This window comes from Synchiropus splendidus, chromosome 4, assembly GCF_027744825.2.
Source record: "Synchiropus splendidus isolate RoL2022-P1 chromosome 4, RoL_Sspl_1.0, whole genome shotgun sequence".
In the NCBI taxonomy this organism is placed as follows: domain Eukaryota; kingdom Metazoa; phylum Chordata; class Actinopteri; order Syngnathiformes; family Callionymidae; genus Synchiropus; species Synchiropus splendidus.
The window spans coordinates 17,309,826-17,329,421 of NC_071337.1; the positions used below are offsets into that span (position 1 = coordinate 17,309,826).

Genomic DNA, 19,596 nt, shown 5'->3' on the forward strand with positions numbered 1-19,596 from the left:
AAGCATAGCGCCCGAAAACAGACAAATACTCAATGATTTAAAAAACCTTTGCGCTGTAGGTTTGAGGTGGCGGTGAACAGTGCGGAGGACACGGACCACGTGGTGATCCCGGTCCAGCTGCGTGAAAAGAACAACAAACAGACGGGCTTCAGCCACACTGGGTCCATGCTGCTCTTCGGCCAGCCTTTCCTGCTCGCAGTCCCCAGGACACTCAGCGAGGACAAGCTCTACAACATGCTGCTCATGAGACTCTGGTGGGTGTCGGATAAACACTGATGCATCACTCTGTCAAATGCTTCTGATTCTGAATAATTGTCGCATGCTTCAGTCGTTTTGTGAGGTTGACGATGGAGGACGATGAGGACGAGGGTGACGACACAACGCAGACGTCCAAACAACACACAGTCAATGGGAATGCAACGAACGGGCTGTTGGAAGAGGGATCACCCAGTGAGTAGCCCCAAATCAGTGTCAATGTCAGTGAGATGATGTTAAGTAAGTGTTTCTCAGAGTGTCTCACAGACAGTGCACACTGGCCTGTTAAAACACACAGAGCATCCTCAAAATCATAATAAACCAGTTTAATATGTATTTTTTTTATCAGAATTTTCAATCTAATTCAATCGGAAGTCTTTCACCTGTTGTTTTTGCTGTTGTATGAGTTCAAGTTATTGTTAATTTAAAAAATTGAGCTATTTGTATATCATTTTAATTTATTTATTTTTGCATTGGATATCCAGCCCTCTTGCCTGCCATATTTTTTTAATTAAGGATGTATTTTTATTGAATTCTCTTAATGCTTCTCACCCCTTCAATAACATTATTTTTTTTGTAGTTTCCTTCAACTTTTCATTTTCATCATTAAAAGATTTTTTTTTGTTGATATGTTGCAACAACAAAGTGAGAAGGCCCATGAATGGATCCTTGAGACGCAAATTGTCTCCAGCCGGAGTCTTCAGATGTTCTTATTCTGTTATCAGGTGAAATGGAGACGGACGAGCAGGACGACGAGTCTAGTCAGGACCAGGAGCTGCCTTCGGAGAATGAGAACAGCCAATCGGAGGACTCGGTGGGCGGAGACAACGAGCTGGAGAATGGCGTGGTGCCGCCGCCGACACACAACACCACCAAAGGGCAGCAGAGCAGCGGCCGAGGCAGGAAGAGACTCTTCACATTCCAGTTCAACAACATGGGCAAGACAGACTTCACCATCATCAAGGAGGACACGCGGCAGATCCGCTTCGACGAGGGTCACCTGCAGCTCAGTGGTAGGTGGGATGACACACTGGAGCCTCTATAGAAACCAGCTGAACGTCTTTCCACTCCAACAGATCGCTCTTTTCTGTCTCTGGACTGGGAACCTGAAATGAAGAAGAAGTTCTTTGATGAGAGGGCCGTGGAGGTGAGACCTGTGGAGATGTCAGCGCGACCCAGACCAGAGCTGCACGGAGGTCTGAGGTCACAAGCTGCGTCAACACTCATTGTTTGTTCTCTGTGACTAATACGTGATCCAGACAGTGGAAAGCCAATACATTATGACCAACAGCTTCACTCTGTCAGTGGCTGTCAGTGATCCTCTCCGAAGGTCATAATGTTATAGGGGTTTTTTTCCATTTTTTAAAATGTATGTTTTAAATATACTTCCTTACATAGAGTCTTTTTTTTGTCTGATAGGATTTTATTCTTGTCTTGTTTACATTTCATTTTGTCGTTCTACCATAACTTTTAAAGTGATTTCTTTTGGTCACACAAAAGAAATTAAATTTGCTGATTACGTTTCATCATCTGACATGATTTAGCCTCATTATATCATAAATGGAGTCTGGTTGTCAACAGTTTTAGGCCCAGATTTTTCTGTCATGCTATTAACAATATTTGACTTTTTAATGAGACGAGATACATTAATAAGCAGTTTTCTTTTCCTTCTATTTTCGTAGATTTCATTTTCAAATTTGCCATAGTGGCACTGTGGAAGAGGGCCCCCTGTTGACTGTGTGTGTGTGTGTCTGCAGGACTTTGAGAAGCATGAGAGTATGGAGTACAAGCCTCAGAAGAAGTCCTTCTTTAAACTCAAAGACTGCATTGAGCTCTTCACCACTAAGGAGAAGCTGGGAGCGGAGGACCCCTGGTGGGAGGATTGAGTAGTGCACGAGCGTGTCATCCCATGCGGAGACCTTTTGTAAAGTGCGTGTGTCTGCAGGTACTGTCCAAACTGCAAGCAGCACCAGCAGGCCACCAAGAAACTGGACCTGTGGTCTCTGCCTCCCGTCCTGGTGGTGCACCTGAAGAGGTTCTCCTACAGTCGCTACATGAGGGACAAGCTGGATTCCCTGGTGGACTTCCCTCTGAGGTGAATACAAACGCACAGCTACCTACACGCTCGTGTTACACAAGGTATTAATCCTGGCATGTGTTTGGGTCCCAAAGAGATCTAGACATGTCTGAGTTTCTGATCAACCCCAATGCGGGACCGTGCCGCTACGACCTCATCGCCGTGTCCAACCACTATGGTGGGATGGGAGGTGGACACTGTAAGGACCCCACTCACTTGTCTCCACAGTTGTTTGTTGTTGATGTTTTTCAAAATGTTAACACCCTTGTGATGGCCACTTCCTCAGACACAGCATACGCCAAGAACAAGGACGACGGGAAGTGGTACAACTTCGACGACAGCAATGTGTCGCCAGCCAACGAAGATCAAATAGTGGTGAGTTAGTGTGTGTAAATGTGTCACTCGCAGAAGAGTAACACATTTTTAAAAACGGTTTTGTAAAGTACACTTATTTGAGTGAAGGTGACTAGTCTGGTTTGGTCTTGCAGAGATTTTGGTCCGGTAAAGCCCATCATAGTCAACATTAGATGTTAGGACCAGTAAGGGACTTAGCAGAGTAGAGTCCAGTGAAATTCGGGGCAGAATTTTTATTTGCCTGTTGAAGCTTAATTGCGGAGTCTCATCCATCGAGCCGGATCGGTGCAGTACAGTCATCAGTCTGTCATTTTTGTTGTTTGTTTATTTATTTTTTTTATTATTGTGTTTGTGTGTGTGTCAGTCCAAGGCCGGCTATGTGCTCTTCTACCAGCGTCAGGATACGGTCAAAGGCACCGGCTACTTCGCTCTGGACCGTGAGGAAGAGGAGGAGGATGAGGAAGAGGAGGACGAAGAGGAGGAGGAGGAGGAGGATGAGGAGAATGAGGGTGAGGTACGAAGAAGCGCCTCCTCCTGTCAGGGACCGTACTCTGATACTGGTGCCGCCGTCCAGAGCGATGAGGAGGACCTGAACGAGAACCGTCAGAGGAAGAACGACAACGAGCAGCAGGAGGAGGAGCAGGAGGAGGAGGAAGAGCAACACAATCGAGACGTCACCATGAAAACCAACTGAAGCGGAAACCAACGCTGGAACGTTTTCCACCCAAAGCCATATGGACCCGCATCTCGGCCCGCCAGAACTGGACAGGCGGGGCCGGCGCGGGACGAAGGCTGGCGCTCTTGATTCAGGACCCTCCTGTGTGGATCCGTGTGTGTGTGTGCGCGTGTGTGTCTGAACCAGTCTCTCCGACCGAAAACAAGCTCCAAACCGCACTGTATAATCCCACAATGTAATCTACGCTGGTGACATCCAAATGAAATAATATATACGACGTGTCGCCTCAACTCGCTGTTCTGCGAGGCGCAGTGAGATTAAGAACACTGGTGACGTCACTTCCTGTGTTCACCTCGGCCTTAACTCTTAATCTCAGACCAGTCGCCTGTTCATTTTCTTCTGTTGCGATCTAGAGAAGAAGCGTAGGTGTGATCCAAGATTGGCTTTCAAATAAGGCCTGGAGTCGCTGTTTCGTGAACAACATGTTGAAGCTGTGGAGAGGACCAAACACATGAAATTTACTACGATGACATGAGTCAAGCTAGCGAGCTATTTGGCGCCACACTTATCCGAGGCATCACGACACTGACCGCAGCCGTGAACGTCACGACTCTTGAAACTGTTGTTCATTATCTTGTGGAAATAATCACGTGAGCAGATTTTGATGTTTAAAGGAAATAACATTCAACATTTGCAACTTTATTGCCTCAGTCAAACTGCAAATGTTTGGGCAGAGTCAGTGACACTTTACAGTGCTGTGCTTTTCGAAAAGGTTACGTTTAAAGTAAAACTACTGGTAACTTCATGCCAACAAATGCCAATCACCAATTACACACTTGCCATCATTTCTTACTTAAATATTGGCGATGTTTTAAAAAAAAAAAAAAATTCAAGTTTGTTATTTTAAATTTGCAGGCCTTGACGTGAAACTTCAACACTGATAGCAGCAGCTATCTCTGTGCCAATTTCTCTTCTTAAATCTGACATTAACTTTTTTTTTCTCCAAAGAGGTTTGCCCGACTGCTTTTTAGTTTTCGACACTTATTTTCTTACATAATAATTAATGGCATAATAACAACCTAAAATAGTGAGTGTCAATTCGTCCTCAGAAGTGTTGTGCCATATGTTTGTACTGTTGGATGTAAATGCAACTTCAAACTTGAGGAAGTTAGCCTCCCAGATGTTAGCTGCTCCACTAGAATATTTTTTTTGTGGGGAATTACGAATTTGAAGTCTGGTGGTGTCGATCCCGCACACGACTGAATCCACACGAGGGCCAGAATGTACGCCAACGACCAGAAGTTTGTGGTTTGATGCCTTTTGCTTATCATTTTAGGAGGTATTTTCAGGTCAGACTTGTTTGGTTTGTTTGTTTTTTTTTCTCGCTTTGTTTGACTGTGACTTTGAAATATCGGCTGTATAAAACGGCGCCTCCTGCTGGTGAGATGAATTGACTGAGTGTCATGTGACTGCGACTTCTACAATACTGTACATAAGAGTTCACTCTGTGAGTGCACATTTGATAAAAGTTTTATTTATTTATACGTCAGAGGATATTTAACACGTGTGGCTGTTGAGTCCACACGTACACTAGTTTGCGAACTCTTGCCTGTGCTTTTGTCAGGGATGTTTTTTTTTTAATATATATATATATATATATATACATATATATATAAATGGATGCTTCTGTCGGTCTGGGACTCTTTTGTAAAAAAAAAACAAACAAAGAAAAATCCTTGCATGACGGCGTTTACGGGGTTTCCAGGTTTGGCTGCACTTGAGTTCACGTGGGTTTACATTTGAGAACGTGCATGTGTATTCATACACAATCTTCAATAAAGTTGTGTAACGATCTCTTTGTGCCTCTTAATCCAAGTTTAATGTTGAGGTGGTCTGTGATGCTCTGACAAAGACTGGTCAGGTTTCATTTGGTGGAGGTTGAATTTTAACCTGTTCATTTTGATCAAGTTTTGTTCTGAGGGACCATTTTTCATTGCCACAATTGCAGGTACCAAAAAATACAAAATGACTTTTCAGTGTGGCATCATATCAACATTCTGAGGACAGAAAAATCTGGTGTTGTCAGTTAGTCATTCCCTGTTCATCTTTCACGGAGCATCACATGACGGACGAGTGGCGCCACCTGGCCATAGTGCGCCTTGGTGTTAGCAGCAGGAGGTCAGATGTTACCTGTGGTGTTGCCAAGTGTCATCTCTAGACTATTGCAAAGACACGGAATGACGGCATAGTGCGTGTCAGGCCGAGAAGGGCAGCCCCACAAGTGATACACCACGATGATGACCAGTCTCTCAGGACCTATGCACTCAGATACACAGCTGCAGGCCTGTTGACAAGAAGTGAGGGATCATTTGTAACCAAGTGAACCGCTTTCGCTTCCATGCTAGACGACTGTTGCAGCTGATACCACTGACACTGAGACATTGCTGTAGCCATGCGCAGGTGGTTACAAGACCATGTGATTTGAGTGTTGCTGGAGAAGCCAAGGTCAACATGGTCCCCAGGGTTGGCCCTGGTGATGGAGGTGCGACAGTCTGGGCACACCGCAGCGACATCATAGAACGCATCATCGCACCCCAGTTCCACAGCACACACCCAAGTTTCTGTTCATGGATGATGATGCTCCAGCACGTGGTGCCAGAATGGTCACAGCTCGACCTCTGGAAGTCTGGAAGTGCCTCACATGATGTGGTCAGCCATGTCCCTCGACCTGAACCTCATGTGGAACACACTTCCTCAGAACAACATCATGAGGCTTGTGAGGATCATGAGACGTCACTGTCAAGCTGTCGTTGCTGCAAATGGTGGAATAGTAATGAATACTATTAATAGTAATGTACTCTCTCTTCCTGAGTAACTGTGGATCAAGTCCTGTCACATTTTTCTTGAAATTTTTGTGTGGAATACTTGACATTGTAAGTTTGTCCAAAAATACAACATTGGTCATTGTTTCCCCTGTTGCGCTGGATTTAGTTGTGTAGAATTTGCACAGATTATCGAAGGATTTGATTCAAGGGCAGACTCAAAAAATATTTGGAAATATAACATGAAAATGGGAGAAATGAGTGTTAAAATACAGCAAAGAAATTTTGACTTTTGGCACCAGTGTCCACTAACTATTTTATCAAATCACCCCAGATCTTCTATCTGCTGCCATATACCAGGGCACAACCTGCAGATTAAGCTGAACAGATGCTGAGAAATAACGTCAGCTCCATCACTAAATATACTCCTACAAGTTAAAAATTTAATAGTAATTCTATCAAAATGACTTCTTTTCTGCAGCTCTAGTTGAGAACTCATTTCCGTCCCATAAAAAAACTTTAATAATAAAAATAAAGAGATAACATAAAATGGTTTGCCAAATATTTTTGTAAATTGTTCTTTCGGAAATAAAGTCACTTATATTACCAGTAGTTGTAATTTATTTAAAAATTAAATAAGATTTGATTTTAACCTTTGATTACTTTGAATGTAACTAGAATTTTTATCTGCTAATGTTCTTTGCCTGTAATTTCATTTTAAGTTATATATCTCTCTCTCTCTCTCTCTCGGAAATGTAAAACTCAAAACAGTTTTAGTTAAAGTCAATCAAATGTCAACGTTTTTCCACTTAAAATAACAGTGTATAGTTGAATAAAGATTTGTTGAGTCATCGAAGACACAAGTGCTCTAATGTTTACTGTTTATTTCTGGAAAAGAAACACTGAAGGTAAAACTTCTCTTCACCTCTCAACTTACACAAAGAAACAACAGAAGATTCCGTTTCCACTTCATCAGTCCATAAAAAAAACATTCACAAGCAGGAAGGTTGACGGCATCACAACGGTCATGTCACAACTCCGATCGTCTTTGAAACAGCCTCTGCTCTTTATGCCATTGATCTAAAACAAATTAAACAGTAATCCGACTCTCTGAATGAGCATCCGTGTTTATTTACAATGTGTGGTGGACCAACACGCAGCCCTGGGGGACTCCAGAAAATGAAGTCATCTGGGTAGCACAGCGGGATGAGAAAATAAATAATATATATTTCATTTGTTGACATTCATGTATGAGAAAAAAGGCTCGATAACAAGGAAGAACATTCAGCACTTGTTCTGATTCTCACGCTCGGAACTGTTTTCGTCCCCGAACGAAACCTGAGCTGGAATCAGAACATTTTTAAAAATCGTTAACGGAATAAATAAATCAATAAATAGTCCGATGGAATGTCGTGGAGAAATGACGCACCATATGATGTTCAGCTAATGGAGGAAATGTAGACAGGCAAGATGGATGACGCTGGCCTCGCGTAGAAAAATGGCACCTTCAGCGATGGAATAAATGCGACCGTCATCTGCCTTAGTCCTTTGATGAAGACACGTACAAAAGACACAAAATAGTGCTTTGGAACGTTTGTGAGTGACAATGCTAATATTTGTTGCTAGCTGTTCCGACAAAACACATTAAAAGCTCTGCCAACATTTCTTGCTCGAACTACTCGGCTTACACGACAAAACAAAAACGTCTTTTTGTCAAAATCCATTGAAAAACAACCAAACTTAAATAAATAAGCGAAGATGTGGATTTCCACACAAACAAATTTGCAACATAACACACTCAGTTCTTACAAAAAAAACAGCGACACAGCAGTGTGAACAATTGCACTGTCGTTCAAGTCCCCAGGCCTAAAAGTCCTCACTGCATGCACGGGAAACAAACGACACGGTTACTCAAACCTCGTCGGTGTCCGAAACATCCCAGGCTTGGTTTGTTCTGATTGTACCACATCACATATTGGCCTTGGCAAAACATATTCTGTTGTCACTTCGCAGCTTTATCGAAAAAGTCCGACACAAAAATACAGCCCGCCTTTCCTTAGGTTGAAGAATGACAGGTGCTGATTGCTTTAGGGTAGGTCACTTCCACTAGGGGGAGCACTTGGTTTTTACCTCTGACAACCACTAACTGAACAGATGCGAATATAGTCTACAGTGGCGCCATCTTTGGCGAACAGGTCCGCGGTAAGAATAATGGATTTTCCCCAGCAAAGTTTGACTGTTGAGAACTCTGACAGTGGAAGGGTCGAAACAAAGTACAAACAAATACACCTGACCATCTTCCGATATCTGCGAGGGGACAACAACAGTGGCTAAATCGAGATCCAATCTTCAGTGCTGCCACAGTGAGGCCAGCAGGAGAACTGCACTTCACGATCATCAGTTGGAGAAACACGGAGGTATTTTTTTCTGTTCAATATAAAAACATCAGACGAGGGCGAGAGTCTAAAAGAGGAAGGACGGAGGAGAACTCTCGACTGGAGTGTCTTTTTTGATGTTCAGGATGAGTCAGCGGAACTGAGTCCGGTCAAATGACTTCTCTAGGAGGAGTCACAGTTCTACTTTGAGTCTCTCCCAAATGCCTGAGCCTCTGTCGCCAACAGAGTCCAGACACCCAGCAGAGTTGTCAGTGGTTATGTTGTAGACTGGTATCTGTATCTGCAACTGTCTCAGTGAGCCATGTCTCTAAACTCTTCAGCTCATGATGCTACACTGACTGTGCTGTTCTACTTTCAGCTGAAAACTATCGCACGTCTTCAGTTCCTTAGACTGGAACTTTTAAACAATAACCTGGATGGCCTAACTAAATAGTCGGACTTCTCTTCAGCAAAAACTGCTGAATATGAAGCGAGTTAACAGTTTAGAGGGACCAGACTTGGCCGACTCGCCCTGAACTTCCCAGACGTCTCACCTTCACAGTTCGCGTCACTCGAGTAGGAAAGTGCAAAAGGCTTTTTCGGGGGAGGGGGAGGGGATGCTCTCCGAGTCTCTCATGGCTGACGGTTTCCATACATGAGGGGGATGATGAAGACGGAGATGTCGTCCCCGGAGCCCAGCCGCTCGTTGGTGATCCTCCAGCCTCTGTCCCGCAGCACGCCACGTGCTCTCATCACCAGGTCCTGCGCCGCCATCGTGTACCTGGAATAATAAGAGCGTTGTGAACGTCTGTTGCTGATCTGAAGCCCAGTGGACAGATGAGGTGAGCTCACCTGTGCAGGTCGTCTGGGTCACAGTTGGCTAAGAAAGTGGTGACAGCTTCAGCCACTTCCTGGTTGGACAGGACGTCCCAGAGCCCGTCGGTCCCCATCACCAGGACGTCGTCTGCGCCGTGTTCGTACTGGAGCAGGTTGTAGACTTTGACCTGCAGCATCAGATGAGAGGAGTCAAGACTCATTTTACAGCAATGGCTTTCAGAGCCTGACTCTGACCTCTGGGCAGCACGACAGGAAGGGCTTGATGTAAATGTTGGAGTCATGGACTTTCAGGTCGTGGTCGCCGAGTCCACGAGTCACGCCGATGGTTGCCAAGACTCGAGCCTGGGCACATGACGTGCAATAAAAAAGAAAGTTTTGTTTATGTTTATGTTAGCACCATCAAAACTAAAACACCCAAACTAACAAGGAGGATGAAAAGAGAATTTGGAAATTAAATCAAAACATAGATAAATGTACATAAATAAAAAAACAATGAATTATAAATAAAATAATTAAGGATGCAAATATTAAATACATAAATAACACAAGCATAAACCCTCCCAAATAAATGAATATCATACATTAATGGTTTCAAATGTCATTCAAGGCAACCAACAACAAATGAAATAATGAAGTACAAAACAAGAAAATAAAGGTACAGTAAATATGAAGAAGCCAAGAAGTTAAAATAATAATGAGTAAATTAGTAAAAAAAAAGTCGGAAAACAAATGAAAACAAACCAAAACAAAACTGAAACATTTAAAAGTCAGATTTTGATGATATAGCTACTAAATAAAATTCCTGCATGATGAGAGAAAAGCCAGTGACGAATATTACGAAGAAAAAAAACCCATAAAAACAGCACCACAATAATAATAATAATAATAATAATAATAAAAATAGTAATAGCAATAATAATAACAACAATAATAATAATCATCATCAGAAAAAGCAAAAACAAAACAATGTGATTAATATGTGACAAACAATTACCATGAGATAAAGATGCAAAAAAACTGCCAACAGAAAGAGACAATGAGATCAAAATATGAAAAAATAATAATTTGAACATGAACAAATTCAAGGTGCTAAAACAAAACAAAAGGAACAATACAAAGGGAAGTGAACAAAACAGTGATATATTAGTGAGAAAGGGAAATAAAATAAAACAATATATTATACCAGCTTAAAAACGTAAGCATGTGAACAACAGAAACCAAGGTCACATCAACCGCACCTCACCTTCTTTCCTTCTCCGTAGATGAGAGGAAACTTGAGGTCGTCATCATCGACCGTCTTGTAGGCCCTGGAGGTCAACACCTCAAACGTTACCGTGAATTTAGGACAGAGACCTTCCACTGAGGACCACAACTGACCAGCCACTCATGGTGAAGTCCCGGTACAGCATCTTCTTGCCCACCTCCTTCCTCTGGACCCTCCGAGGAAACTCCAGGTGAGTGAACTCATTTCCCAGCAAGTGAGGCTGCATGAAGCCCTGCGAAAACACACACAGACACGTTGTTTACGTTGTGTCACCCTGCAGTAGACACAACTTAGTTTGAACATGATTTTCTGAACAAGCTAACATGGTGTTCTGCCACAGATGAAACAGCAACATTAGGTACAATGGTGACACAGAGTGTTTCCATTACCAGGAATGTTAACATGAAATATGCAGATATCTGGATAACCAGAGACGTAGCTGAGGAGATGACACGGCAGCTCTCACCAGGAACTGGAGTCTCTGTCGCTCTGACTCTGGAGTGAACTCTGTGGACATGGGGACGATCTCGTTGTTCCTGATGATGATGGCTCTGCAGAGGGACCACAGCGTTCAGAACACGGAACAGGGGATCAGACACCAGTTTATTTCTAAAGCAAGTGACCTGCTGTCTCCAGCGTTTCCAACGTAGAGCTTTCCCAGCAGGTAGACGACGGCGAGAGCCGTGCAGCCGCCGCTGATGTTGTAGCTGTGCTTCTCCCTCTCGATCTGGGCGTCCTGAAACAAGAAGTCTAGAAAGTTGAGAGCCAGGAAGGAGCTTCCTGCTGAGTCAGGTGAAGAGATGTTGATTGTGATTCATGTTGAGAATGACGGCAGCAGGTAGATGTTGGAGTATTCAGAAGTTGGTGGGGTGGGACGGTGGGTTAAAATATAGACTCAGACACTCGCAGAAAGAGCAAATACAACTATTGTTCCCACTGAGGAGAGGGAACAGCAGTGATACAGCAGACAGACAGCTAGAGACAGACAGACCAGTCCGCTCCCTCACCATCTCCTTGAAGGCGTTCTCCATCGCTCCCACCACCAGACTCTCATGCTGGATCCTCTTCTCCACGAAGAAGCGAGGTGGGGGCGGCGTGTTACTCGGGGAGCCCGGTGTGCCCGCGGGACCCCCTCTCAGTGACGCGGCTCTGGTCAGTGAGCGATGGGGTCCGGGGGTGTTCCCCTGGAGGTAGGGGTTGTTGTTCTCTGGCTCCTCCCCCATGACTGTGGGGGGCGGGGCTGTGGCGTGGCGAAGGATCTCCATCACCGACTGGAGCTGACAGGCGATGTGGTGCTGCAGCATGCGGGAAGCGAAGACGGCGGCGCCGGATCCAGCGTGTCCATCGAACAAGGCCCAGTAGTGGAACATCAGGCCTTCGCTCTCCTGCAGGACCGGGGAACATGAGGATCCAGTACACAAAGATTCAAGTGTCTTCATGACTGTGTTTGTTGTCAAGTGTTATGTGACAGGCTTTTATTATTGTTTCATTCCATGGTCGCTTGTTAAGTTGTTTGACTTCATGTTAAAGCATTTGTTGTTATCTTTGGAAGTTTGTGGTACAATGAACCACTGTGTGCAGTCAACTGTTCTTCATCCTTGAGTCTCTAAAGTACAAAGGTCCCCACCTGTGCTGCATCGTGATCAAGAAGGCTCCGTGTGCCTGAACCACATGTTGCAGGTGAATTGCTGAGCTTACAAACTATGACACAGCCAAGATTGTTTTTGAATTTGCTCTACAGCGACGTAAGACACAATAAGCATTTAATAAGGCAAAAAAAATCCTGGAGGATATTTAGTTTTTGTTTCATGTTTTTAATCATCAGTAAAATATTTTCACTTTTTGAAGTAGTTGCTACATTCCTTAGTTTATTGTGAGTGACTCCTGCTACGTTGCTATGTTTAGCAGTTGGTCTTTTTCTTTTCATCATCTCTCAATTCATTGTTGATTTGTTGTGTTTTGTTGTTGTGTCTAGCTGTTTCAATCATCAGTAAAATGTTGTTACAAGTACATTTGAGTTCAATACTGTTTCACCAGCAGTTTTACAGCAGTTAGAGTCACCAACATGCTGTGCAACTATGCATTAATACGCAGTGTGAAATGATGATGTATCGTCTACAAAGGTGGTTCTGTCCAAATAGAATCATAAGTGTAAAACTGAAGTCAAATCCAGTGCAGTGTTGCACTTAGCAAGAACCAGAAACCTGCCTCGATCACCTGACAAGAGGTGTTGGTCCCCTGCAGCGATCTTTTCGCAGGAACCTTTTGGCCTGATTGTTCGCCTCAAGCAGGCTCTGAAACCAACTGCGATACACACAGTTTGTACTATTGATCCTGAATAATAACCACTCACCATTATGGAGCCAACTTGGGTCCGATTCTAGCTAACTCCGCAGTGTCAGACTCTTTATCTTCTGATAATTGCGAGTCATTGCGTCCAGATCAACATAGTTCAATAAAAATAACCCCATGTTTACATCAACCTTCTCTTCTCCCTCATCAAATCCCCTCTTCACTGATATTACTTCTGACTTCTGACCACTTCTGTTCACTCAGCTGTGCTTGTTTACAGAGTTGGTACCTCGGGTCACGTCACAAGATGGTGGCGGTGTTTGACCCAGTTATGAGGACCAAGCATCGCACTTTACGGTAGTATATGAAGTGGTTATTGAAACAGTATTTCTTCCATCTATGTCTTGGTTGACTTGCTGTTGGTGACCTTTTAAAGAAAATACCATTGAGAAGTTCAAGGCCACCATTATTTGAGAGCAGATTAGAATAGAAAATAGTCGACTCATGGCAGTGACGATGAACAAACAGTTGAAGTGTGTAGCGGCGTGTGTGTTTTTCACCTCCCCCAGTCTGCCAGTCTCCATGTGCAGCCCCAGACTCTCTCCGTTGGGCAGCGACTGGCGTCTCTTGGCAGTGGGGGTCTTGCTAGGCGTTGACGGAGGACAGTAGCTCATTGGGCGCCGCGGCCTGGCCACCACCAGCTCGCAGCAGGCCTGGTCCTCGTTCAGTGCGCTTTTCCCCGCGTTGATCACCCTGCAGGGAGGAAACATCACAGCTGAGTCACGAGCTGTGAGCAGTTCAGCCTACTCAGTGAATAATTCCGAGTCCTTCATTTATCTTAATAGGCGAGTTATTGAGCGCAGTGCTGCAGGAAAACGACCCAAACTACAGAGGAGGGAAGTGGGCCAGATGATTTTGTTGCAGTTATTTAGCTTGCTAGGCCAAGACACTAGCAGATCAAGGTGCTTCCAAACCCACGCAGCATGAAAGTGGATAGACTTTTGGGGCGACCAATATGGGGCACGGTTTCTTGTCATGCATCAGACTTGAAGAAAATGCAGCTGAGTCATGAAGCAACACCTCATTTTCCCTCTGAAATAGAAGTGCTAGCAATTTGAGGGGGCTTGTTGTTGACCGGTCTGAGGTGATGTGACACCCATGACTTCAGCTCAAAAGTATCCATAACGCTTGCCTTTGAAAATCAAGCAGCAAGCAAAAAAATGATCAATTATTTTCGGTTCTCTTTTGAAATTTGGGCTGCAGCGGTTCGCACACACACATTCGGGCACATGACTGACCCACTTCCTGACAGAGGGAGAACAAAGAAAATCAATGCAATCGATAAGAGATGCAAAGAGTCCACAACACACGCCGCTCCCATCTACCCATTTTATACATCTTTCAGGACCTTCCGGAGCACAGATGATGAAGCCGAGGTGTCAGAATGCGTGAGGGAGAAGTGATGCTGTCAAGTGTGAGACGTCTCTGGAGGGCGATGTCAATGTGCGCAAGTCGAAGTGGACTATTTATGGCAACAGACTGGAAGGGATGGGCGGCGTCTTTTCTGCGCCACAGCATCATGGCCCGGATCATAAGCAACTTTCAAGCATACGTGCCAACAGCTAGGCGCCGACAGGGTCGGTCAGATTACAATACCAGAGAGCAGCCGATGTTTTGGCTGGACCGCTCGGCAGTAAGAGCTTCTGACAATCGATCCGTTCCTGCTGGGTTGTCTAACATAAAACCACTGCGCCCTTTCAATTCAACTCTGCCAGTTATTATGGCCATTAAACACTCAGGAAGTCCACGATCAATATCTGATGTTGTCATAGAATCAGCATATCATCTCTAACTTTTAGACCATGGACCTTCCCAATCTTTCCAAAAGGATGTTGAGCATTACAGGCATTAAATCCATGATAACTCAAAATATGTATTTTCACTACTGAAACAAGAGACGTGCTTCACAAGGGCAGTTGATGGCCTTCTCAATGGGATTAATCCAAGTAAAAAAAAACAGATTTAAAGTAACGTTTTTTTTACGTCTACAGACTGGAGCAAATTGGAGCTTGAGCATTGCTAATGCAGCGGAAAATACAAAATCAGACCGAGTGATCTGATTTACAGAGTCCCAGAATTTCATGCTCAGACTAAGTAGAGGCCCACAGATGCAAGTGATGTAAAGGCCAAAACATCAGAGTAACATTTTCAGATGAGCCCACCCTGCAGCGACATGGTGTGCTCAGCAGTGAGAGGAAGAAGGATGCCATCAGTGAAACAAGCTGAGAGCAACATTTCAGCTCGGGTTGCCATGGAACCGCGGGTTTATTCTTGAGGGTCTGAATCATCATTTCTGCCTGTACCACTTTGTCTAATCTCGCAGTTCAGTTTGGAGCCAGTGGATCTGTGCTAAAACAAAGCATCGGAGCAGGGACAGACAAGACGACACTCTGTGGCTCCAGTGTCTGCTGTAATAACTTGGCTGAAAGCTTTAATTACACATGATGGGTGATAGGACTCATTTGCTTGGCTGGCCCCCGAGAGACGCCCTGAGTACTTGAGTTCGCCTGTGCGAGAGTGCGTTGTTGGATCAAGACAATGGGAGAAAGAAAATCAAAAGAAATGACTGGACTTTTTGAAGCTCTTCTTACATTACAGTTAGTGATGGCTGGCGGTAAGTCTATGGGGCACAGGGTAATAGTCCAGGTCAGTCTGATGTAAGGTGAACTCAACTTTGGTGTCAGGCATTTAAGCTAGGAGGGCGTCTGGGCGTCTGCAAAGCATGAAAAAATGGATGCCCAATTCTCGACTGCACCGTACCAGATGCCGCCATATACCAGTGGAATCTGGTGGCCAAGCTACAGTCGAGAATCAGGCGTCTATTTTTTCATGTTTTGCAGACGCCCTGACTCCCTCCTAGGTAAAAGCCCGTTTGGTGTCTTTATTTCTGCTGCAACATGTCAAACACGCTAAAATACACAACCATACTATCCACACAAATGCTGAACTCATGGTGGGTTGATGAAAACAACATCATGTCTAATTGCAGTGAAGTAAATATTACAAAAAATATGAATGGTGTTGTGTCTAACGTTACGAAACACATGCGGAAAAGAGAGTGATGACATCACTACGATACGACGCATGAAGCCGTGTGTACTAGTTTTATGGTAGTTAATAGTTGGCGATATCGACGAGTTATTGCAGCTGGAATTGAGTCATTGACTTACCATATGAATCAGAGTTGCAGGGCCATGGAACAAGTTAGTCATGAGACGCAGTAGGGTAGAATATTTTGCCCTGATCAAGCAGCAATAACAGTTTACAAGACTTTGCCGTGGCTTGGAAACAGTCCTGATGTGCTTCAGACTGGCTCTGACTTTGAAGTATGCGAGCAAATCACTCCTTTCTTTTTTCACAATTTTTGCCAGAAACTTTGTCAAAAGCAGTCTCGAAGATACGTAGTTGCACTTTGCGATGTCGGAGCCATGACTGTGCACGATCGAAGCTGAAGAACAGTTTGGGTTGGGATTGGTTCCAGCACACAACATTACTGTTCTTCCACAGTTTTCCAAAATCAATGAAAGCGAAATGGTGACTGGACGATGGATCTATCCATCCATCATCCATCTATCCATCTAGGATAGATAGATGGATGTTGGATGGATGGATGGATGGATGGATAGACAGATGGATGATGGATGGATGAATAGATGGATGGATGATAGATGGATGGATGGATGGATGGATGGATAGATAGATAGATGGATAGATGGATGGATGGATGGATGGATGATAGACAGATGGATAGATGGATGGATGGATAGATGGATAGATAGATGGATAGATAGATAGATAGATAGATAGATGGATATATAGATGGATAGATAGATGGATAGATAGATGATGGATGGATGGATAGATAGATGGATAGATAGATAGATGGATGATAGATGGATGGATGAATAGATGGATAGATGGATGGATAGATAGATGGATAGATAGATGATAGATAGATGGATGGATAGATGGATGGATAGATGGATAGATAGATAGATGAATAGATGGATGATAGATGGATGGATGAATAGATGGATGATAGATGGATAGATAGATAGATGGATAGATAGATAGATAGATGAATAGATGGATGAATAGATGGATGGATGAATAGATAGATAGATAGATCGATAGATGAATGGATGGATGGATGGATAGATAGATAGAGGCCCTGGACACCACTCAAATAATACTAATCCGTCTGTGTAATTAGCAAAGATCCGATAATACAAGGTTCTGGCCAGACCACTTCTAATCCCTGGTTTAGTAGGCAGATTTGAGGCAGGTTTAAATCTCAGCCAGATTGATGCTCTTTAAAAAGGCACATTTCGTGAAGCCTCAGTTCGCGTCTCACGCAAAGCTGCGAGGCTCGCGCTCTAAGGTCACAACAGGTGCAGCTCGGCTCTGGCTGGAACTTCACGTCACACGCGGTGTGGTGTTTGACTTCATCGCGTCCCTATTGTAGTGGCTGGGGCCTCGGTGATGCTTCATCTCCTCCCGTGAAAGCCGCAGCTTTAGCGCCGTCAGTACTTACTCGGCGTATCCGGTGGCCCACGGTAATCTCCTGGTCTCCTTCAGGATGAGGATGGGCCGCGCGATGTGATCGGCCGAACACTCGATTTCATCCGGCGACAGTCCGAGAAACTCGGGTCTCATATAAGGGAATTTCAGCGGGAGGTCGCAGCCTGGACTCCCGCCCGCCCCGGAGCCGCCGCCGGTCATTATTCCGCCCATGAGCCCCGCCACGGCAGACTTGACCCGGGTGAGCATGTTATTGCCGCGGCGCGGGGGAGCGTCCGTCGGCCGGTGCGCGGCGGCGCCGCGGCTCCCTTTGCCCGGATTCCCCCCCAGCTCGGCCGCGCAGCTCGACGACAGGCTCGCTGGAGAAGAGGAGGAGGTGGAGAGCGGCAGGTGTCTACTGCTTCATCCGTGCGGTGGTCGGAAGACAGCGGCGGCTGCAGGGGGAAGAGGCCGAGGGGAGAAGCAGCAGCAGCAGCAGCAGCAGCGACGCCTCAGGTGGAGCTCCGCGCTCCGCCATGGAGGGATGACAGCATCTTATGCGCCAACACGGAAGTACACAAGCGATTAGCGGGTCACGTGACGCCCGCATTACACGCACCCTGCAAAAGAGACTGCGCTGCGCATGCACGCGAATGGTGCGCAGCGCTTGCAATAATGTATTTAGGAAATGAATTAGTCAGAATTGATAAACTTAGATATTATAATTCAATTGTAGTGTTGAGTAGAAAATAAAACGTTTTAATATAACGATAGTTAACAGTATGGAGTGTGTCTTTTTGGGGAAGTTTCTCCTGAAGACATGGTGTGAAGCTCAGCCATCCGGGAGAGACTCAGAGTGAAACCCAGCTGGAAGGTCGAGGTGTTCTCTGGCTGTTGCCACCCGAGCCAACAATAAGTCCAAGAGCTTCATCGCCATTAAAAGATATTCCAGAGGAGGCCACAGGACAGAGCCAGGACACATGTCTTGCATGATGCACATGGATTGAGCGATCTAATATTTGTAATACACAAACATTACAGCAGGTCGAGCCAAAACCCAAGCAGAGCAGGGCGGTTCTAAGCTTGCGGTAACAGAGGGTTTCACGGAAGAGTAGTGTTATCGGACAACCGCACGTGTGGTAAGGAAACTGAACACCATTTATTATTTATCGCATTCAAGGCTGTAAACCGTTGGCTCATATCTGGAATTGTATTTTCCAGGTAGTTGTCGAGGTTTTTCCAGGTGGAAACGGGAATCTTGATCGCGGCATCTGCGATATTTTTAGACGAAGAAGCGGCGCCTCCTGTTTCCTTCGTGCTGCGACATGTCAGTTTGGACGTCACATCTGGAGTTGCAGCTAATTTACAGGAAATCCAGTGGCTGGCAATCACATCACCCCATGTTCTGTTCCAAATGTCGTGCCTGGAAGTTGTTTGAGAGTTCCTGGCATCATGCACCCAAAGAGTTCTTATTATTATATAATATATAATTAAAAAAATATATATATATATATATTGCAAATGAAACAGAGTTTGTTGTTAAGGGAACATTCAGTATATGTTGACGCAACAAACAGATAATAAAAATATATTTTGTGATTTAGAAAATTGTCCATGCGTCCTATCAGAGTTGTAACTTTTGCTCCCTTGACTGAGTGTGTTTGTCCTGTTCAATGTGTGCTCAAATATCTTCCCCTAGATATCATAACTGAAGCTCGAAGAACGTTTATGGTCCTCTCCTGGCATAAATGCTCGGCAACCCTTTGAATTTCGCTCTGGAAAACAAACATGAGCAGAAGGCCAGATGTTTCCTCATGAAGATTGCGTAAACTGAAAGCTTAAATGGGTTTTCTCTGTATGTCCACATGGGCGGAGACTACAGGGCAGAAGGGTGACCATTTGATGCAGTGATATCATTTCCAATCAGATGATCTCTGGTACTTATCATATTGTCATGTTGCCGACCAAAGGCACATTAAGATTCAGGTTGTATAACTTTAGAGATTTATTATCAGAACTGGAAAACTTGCTTTAAGTTATGCAACGCTGTGCTTGTTTTAGTTGTTGGGGAAATGTAACATGGC

General features: G+C 44.6%; 2 protein-coding genes across 10 annotated transcripts in view; one reads left to right on the forward strand and one right to left on the reverse strand.

Annotated features, from left to right (window-relative positions):
• Nucleotides 1-5,248, forward strand: part of LOC128756931 (ubiquitin carboxyl-terminal hydrolase 15-like) — a 21,909-nt gene extending 16,661 nt beyond the window's left edge. For 5 of the 9 annotated variants that reach the window (XM_053861793.1, XM_053861795.1, XM_053861796.1 and 2 more), the window contains 9 exons: nt 60-254; nt 329-450; nt 981-1,268; nt 1,332-1,402; nt 2,013-2,128; nt 2,201-2,350; nt 2,428-2,531; nt 2,619-2,707; nt 3,051-5,245. In XM_053861793.1, coding sequence (XP_053717768.1) covers nt 60-254; nt 329-450; nt 981-1,268; nt 1,332-1,402; nt 2,013-2,128; nt 2,201-2,350; nt 2,428-2,531; nt 2,619-2,707; nt 3,051-3,380 — 1,465 coding nt within the window. In that variant the 3' untranslated portion in view covers nt 3,381-5,245. Of the gene's footprint in view, nt 1-59; nt 255-328; nt 451-980; nt 1,269-1,331; nt 1,403-2,012; nt 2,129-2,200; nt 2,351-2,427; nt 2,532-2,618; nt 2,708-3,050 lie in introns of all 9 variants that reach the window. The other 4 variants (XM_053861797.1, XM_053861794.1, XM_053861798.1 and 1 more) reach the window with 4 other exon arrangements.
• Nucleotides 5,249-7,053: 1,805 nt separating this feature from the next.
• Nucleotides 7,054-18,065, reverse strand: LOC128757962 (protein phosphatase 1H-like). The gene is made up of 10 exons (XM_053863643.1): nt 17,547-18,065; nt 13,513-13,705; nt 11,668-12,045; nt 11,284-11,396; nt 11,127-11,211; nt 10,774-10,892; nt 10,640-10,703; nt 9,631-9,738; nt 9,412-9,563; nt 7,054-9,340 (listed from the first exon to the last, which is right to left on the reverse strand). Exons 1-10 carry the CDS (start codon nt 17,780-17,782, stop codon nt 9,193-9,195), a joined length of 1,596 nt encoding a protein of 531 aa, XP_053719618.1. The 5' UTR covers nt 17,783-18,065; the 3' UTR covers nt 7,054-9,192.
• Between the last annotated feature and the right edge of the window lie 1,531 nt (nt 18,066-19,596).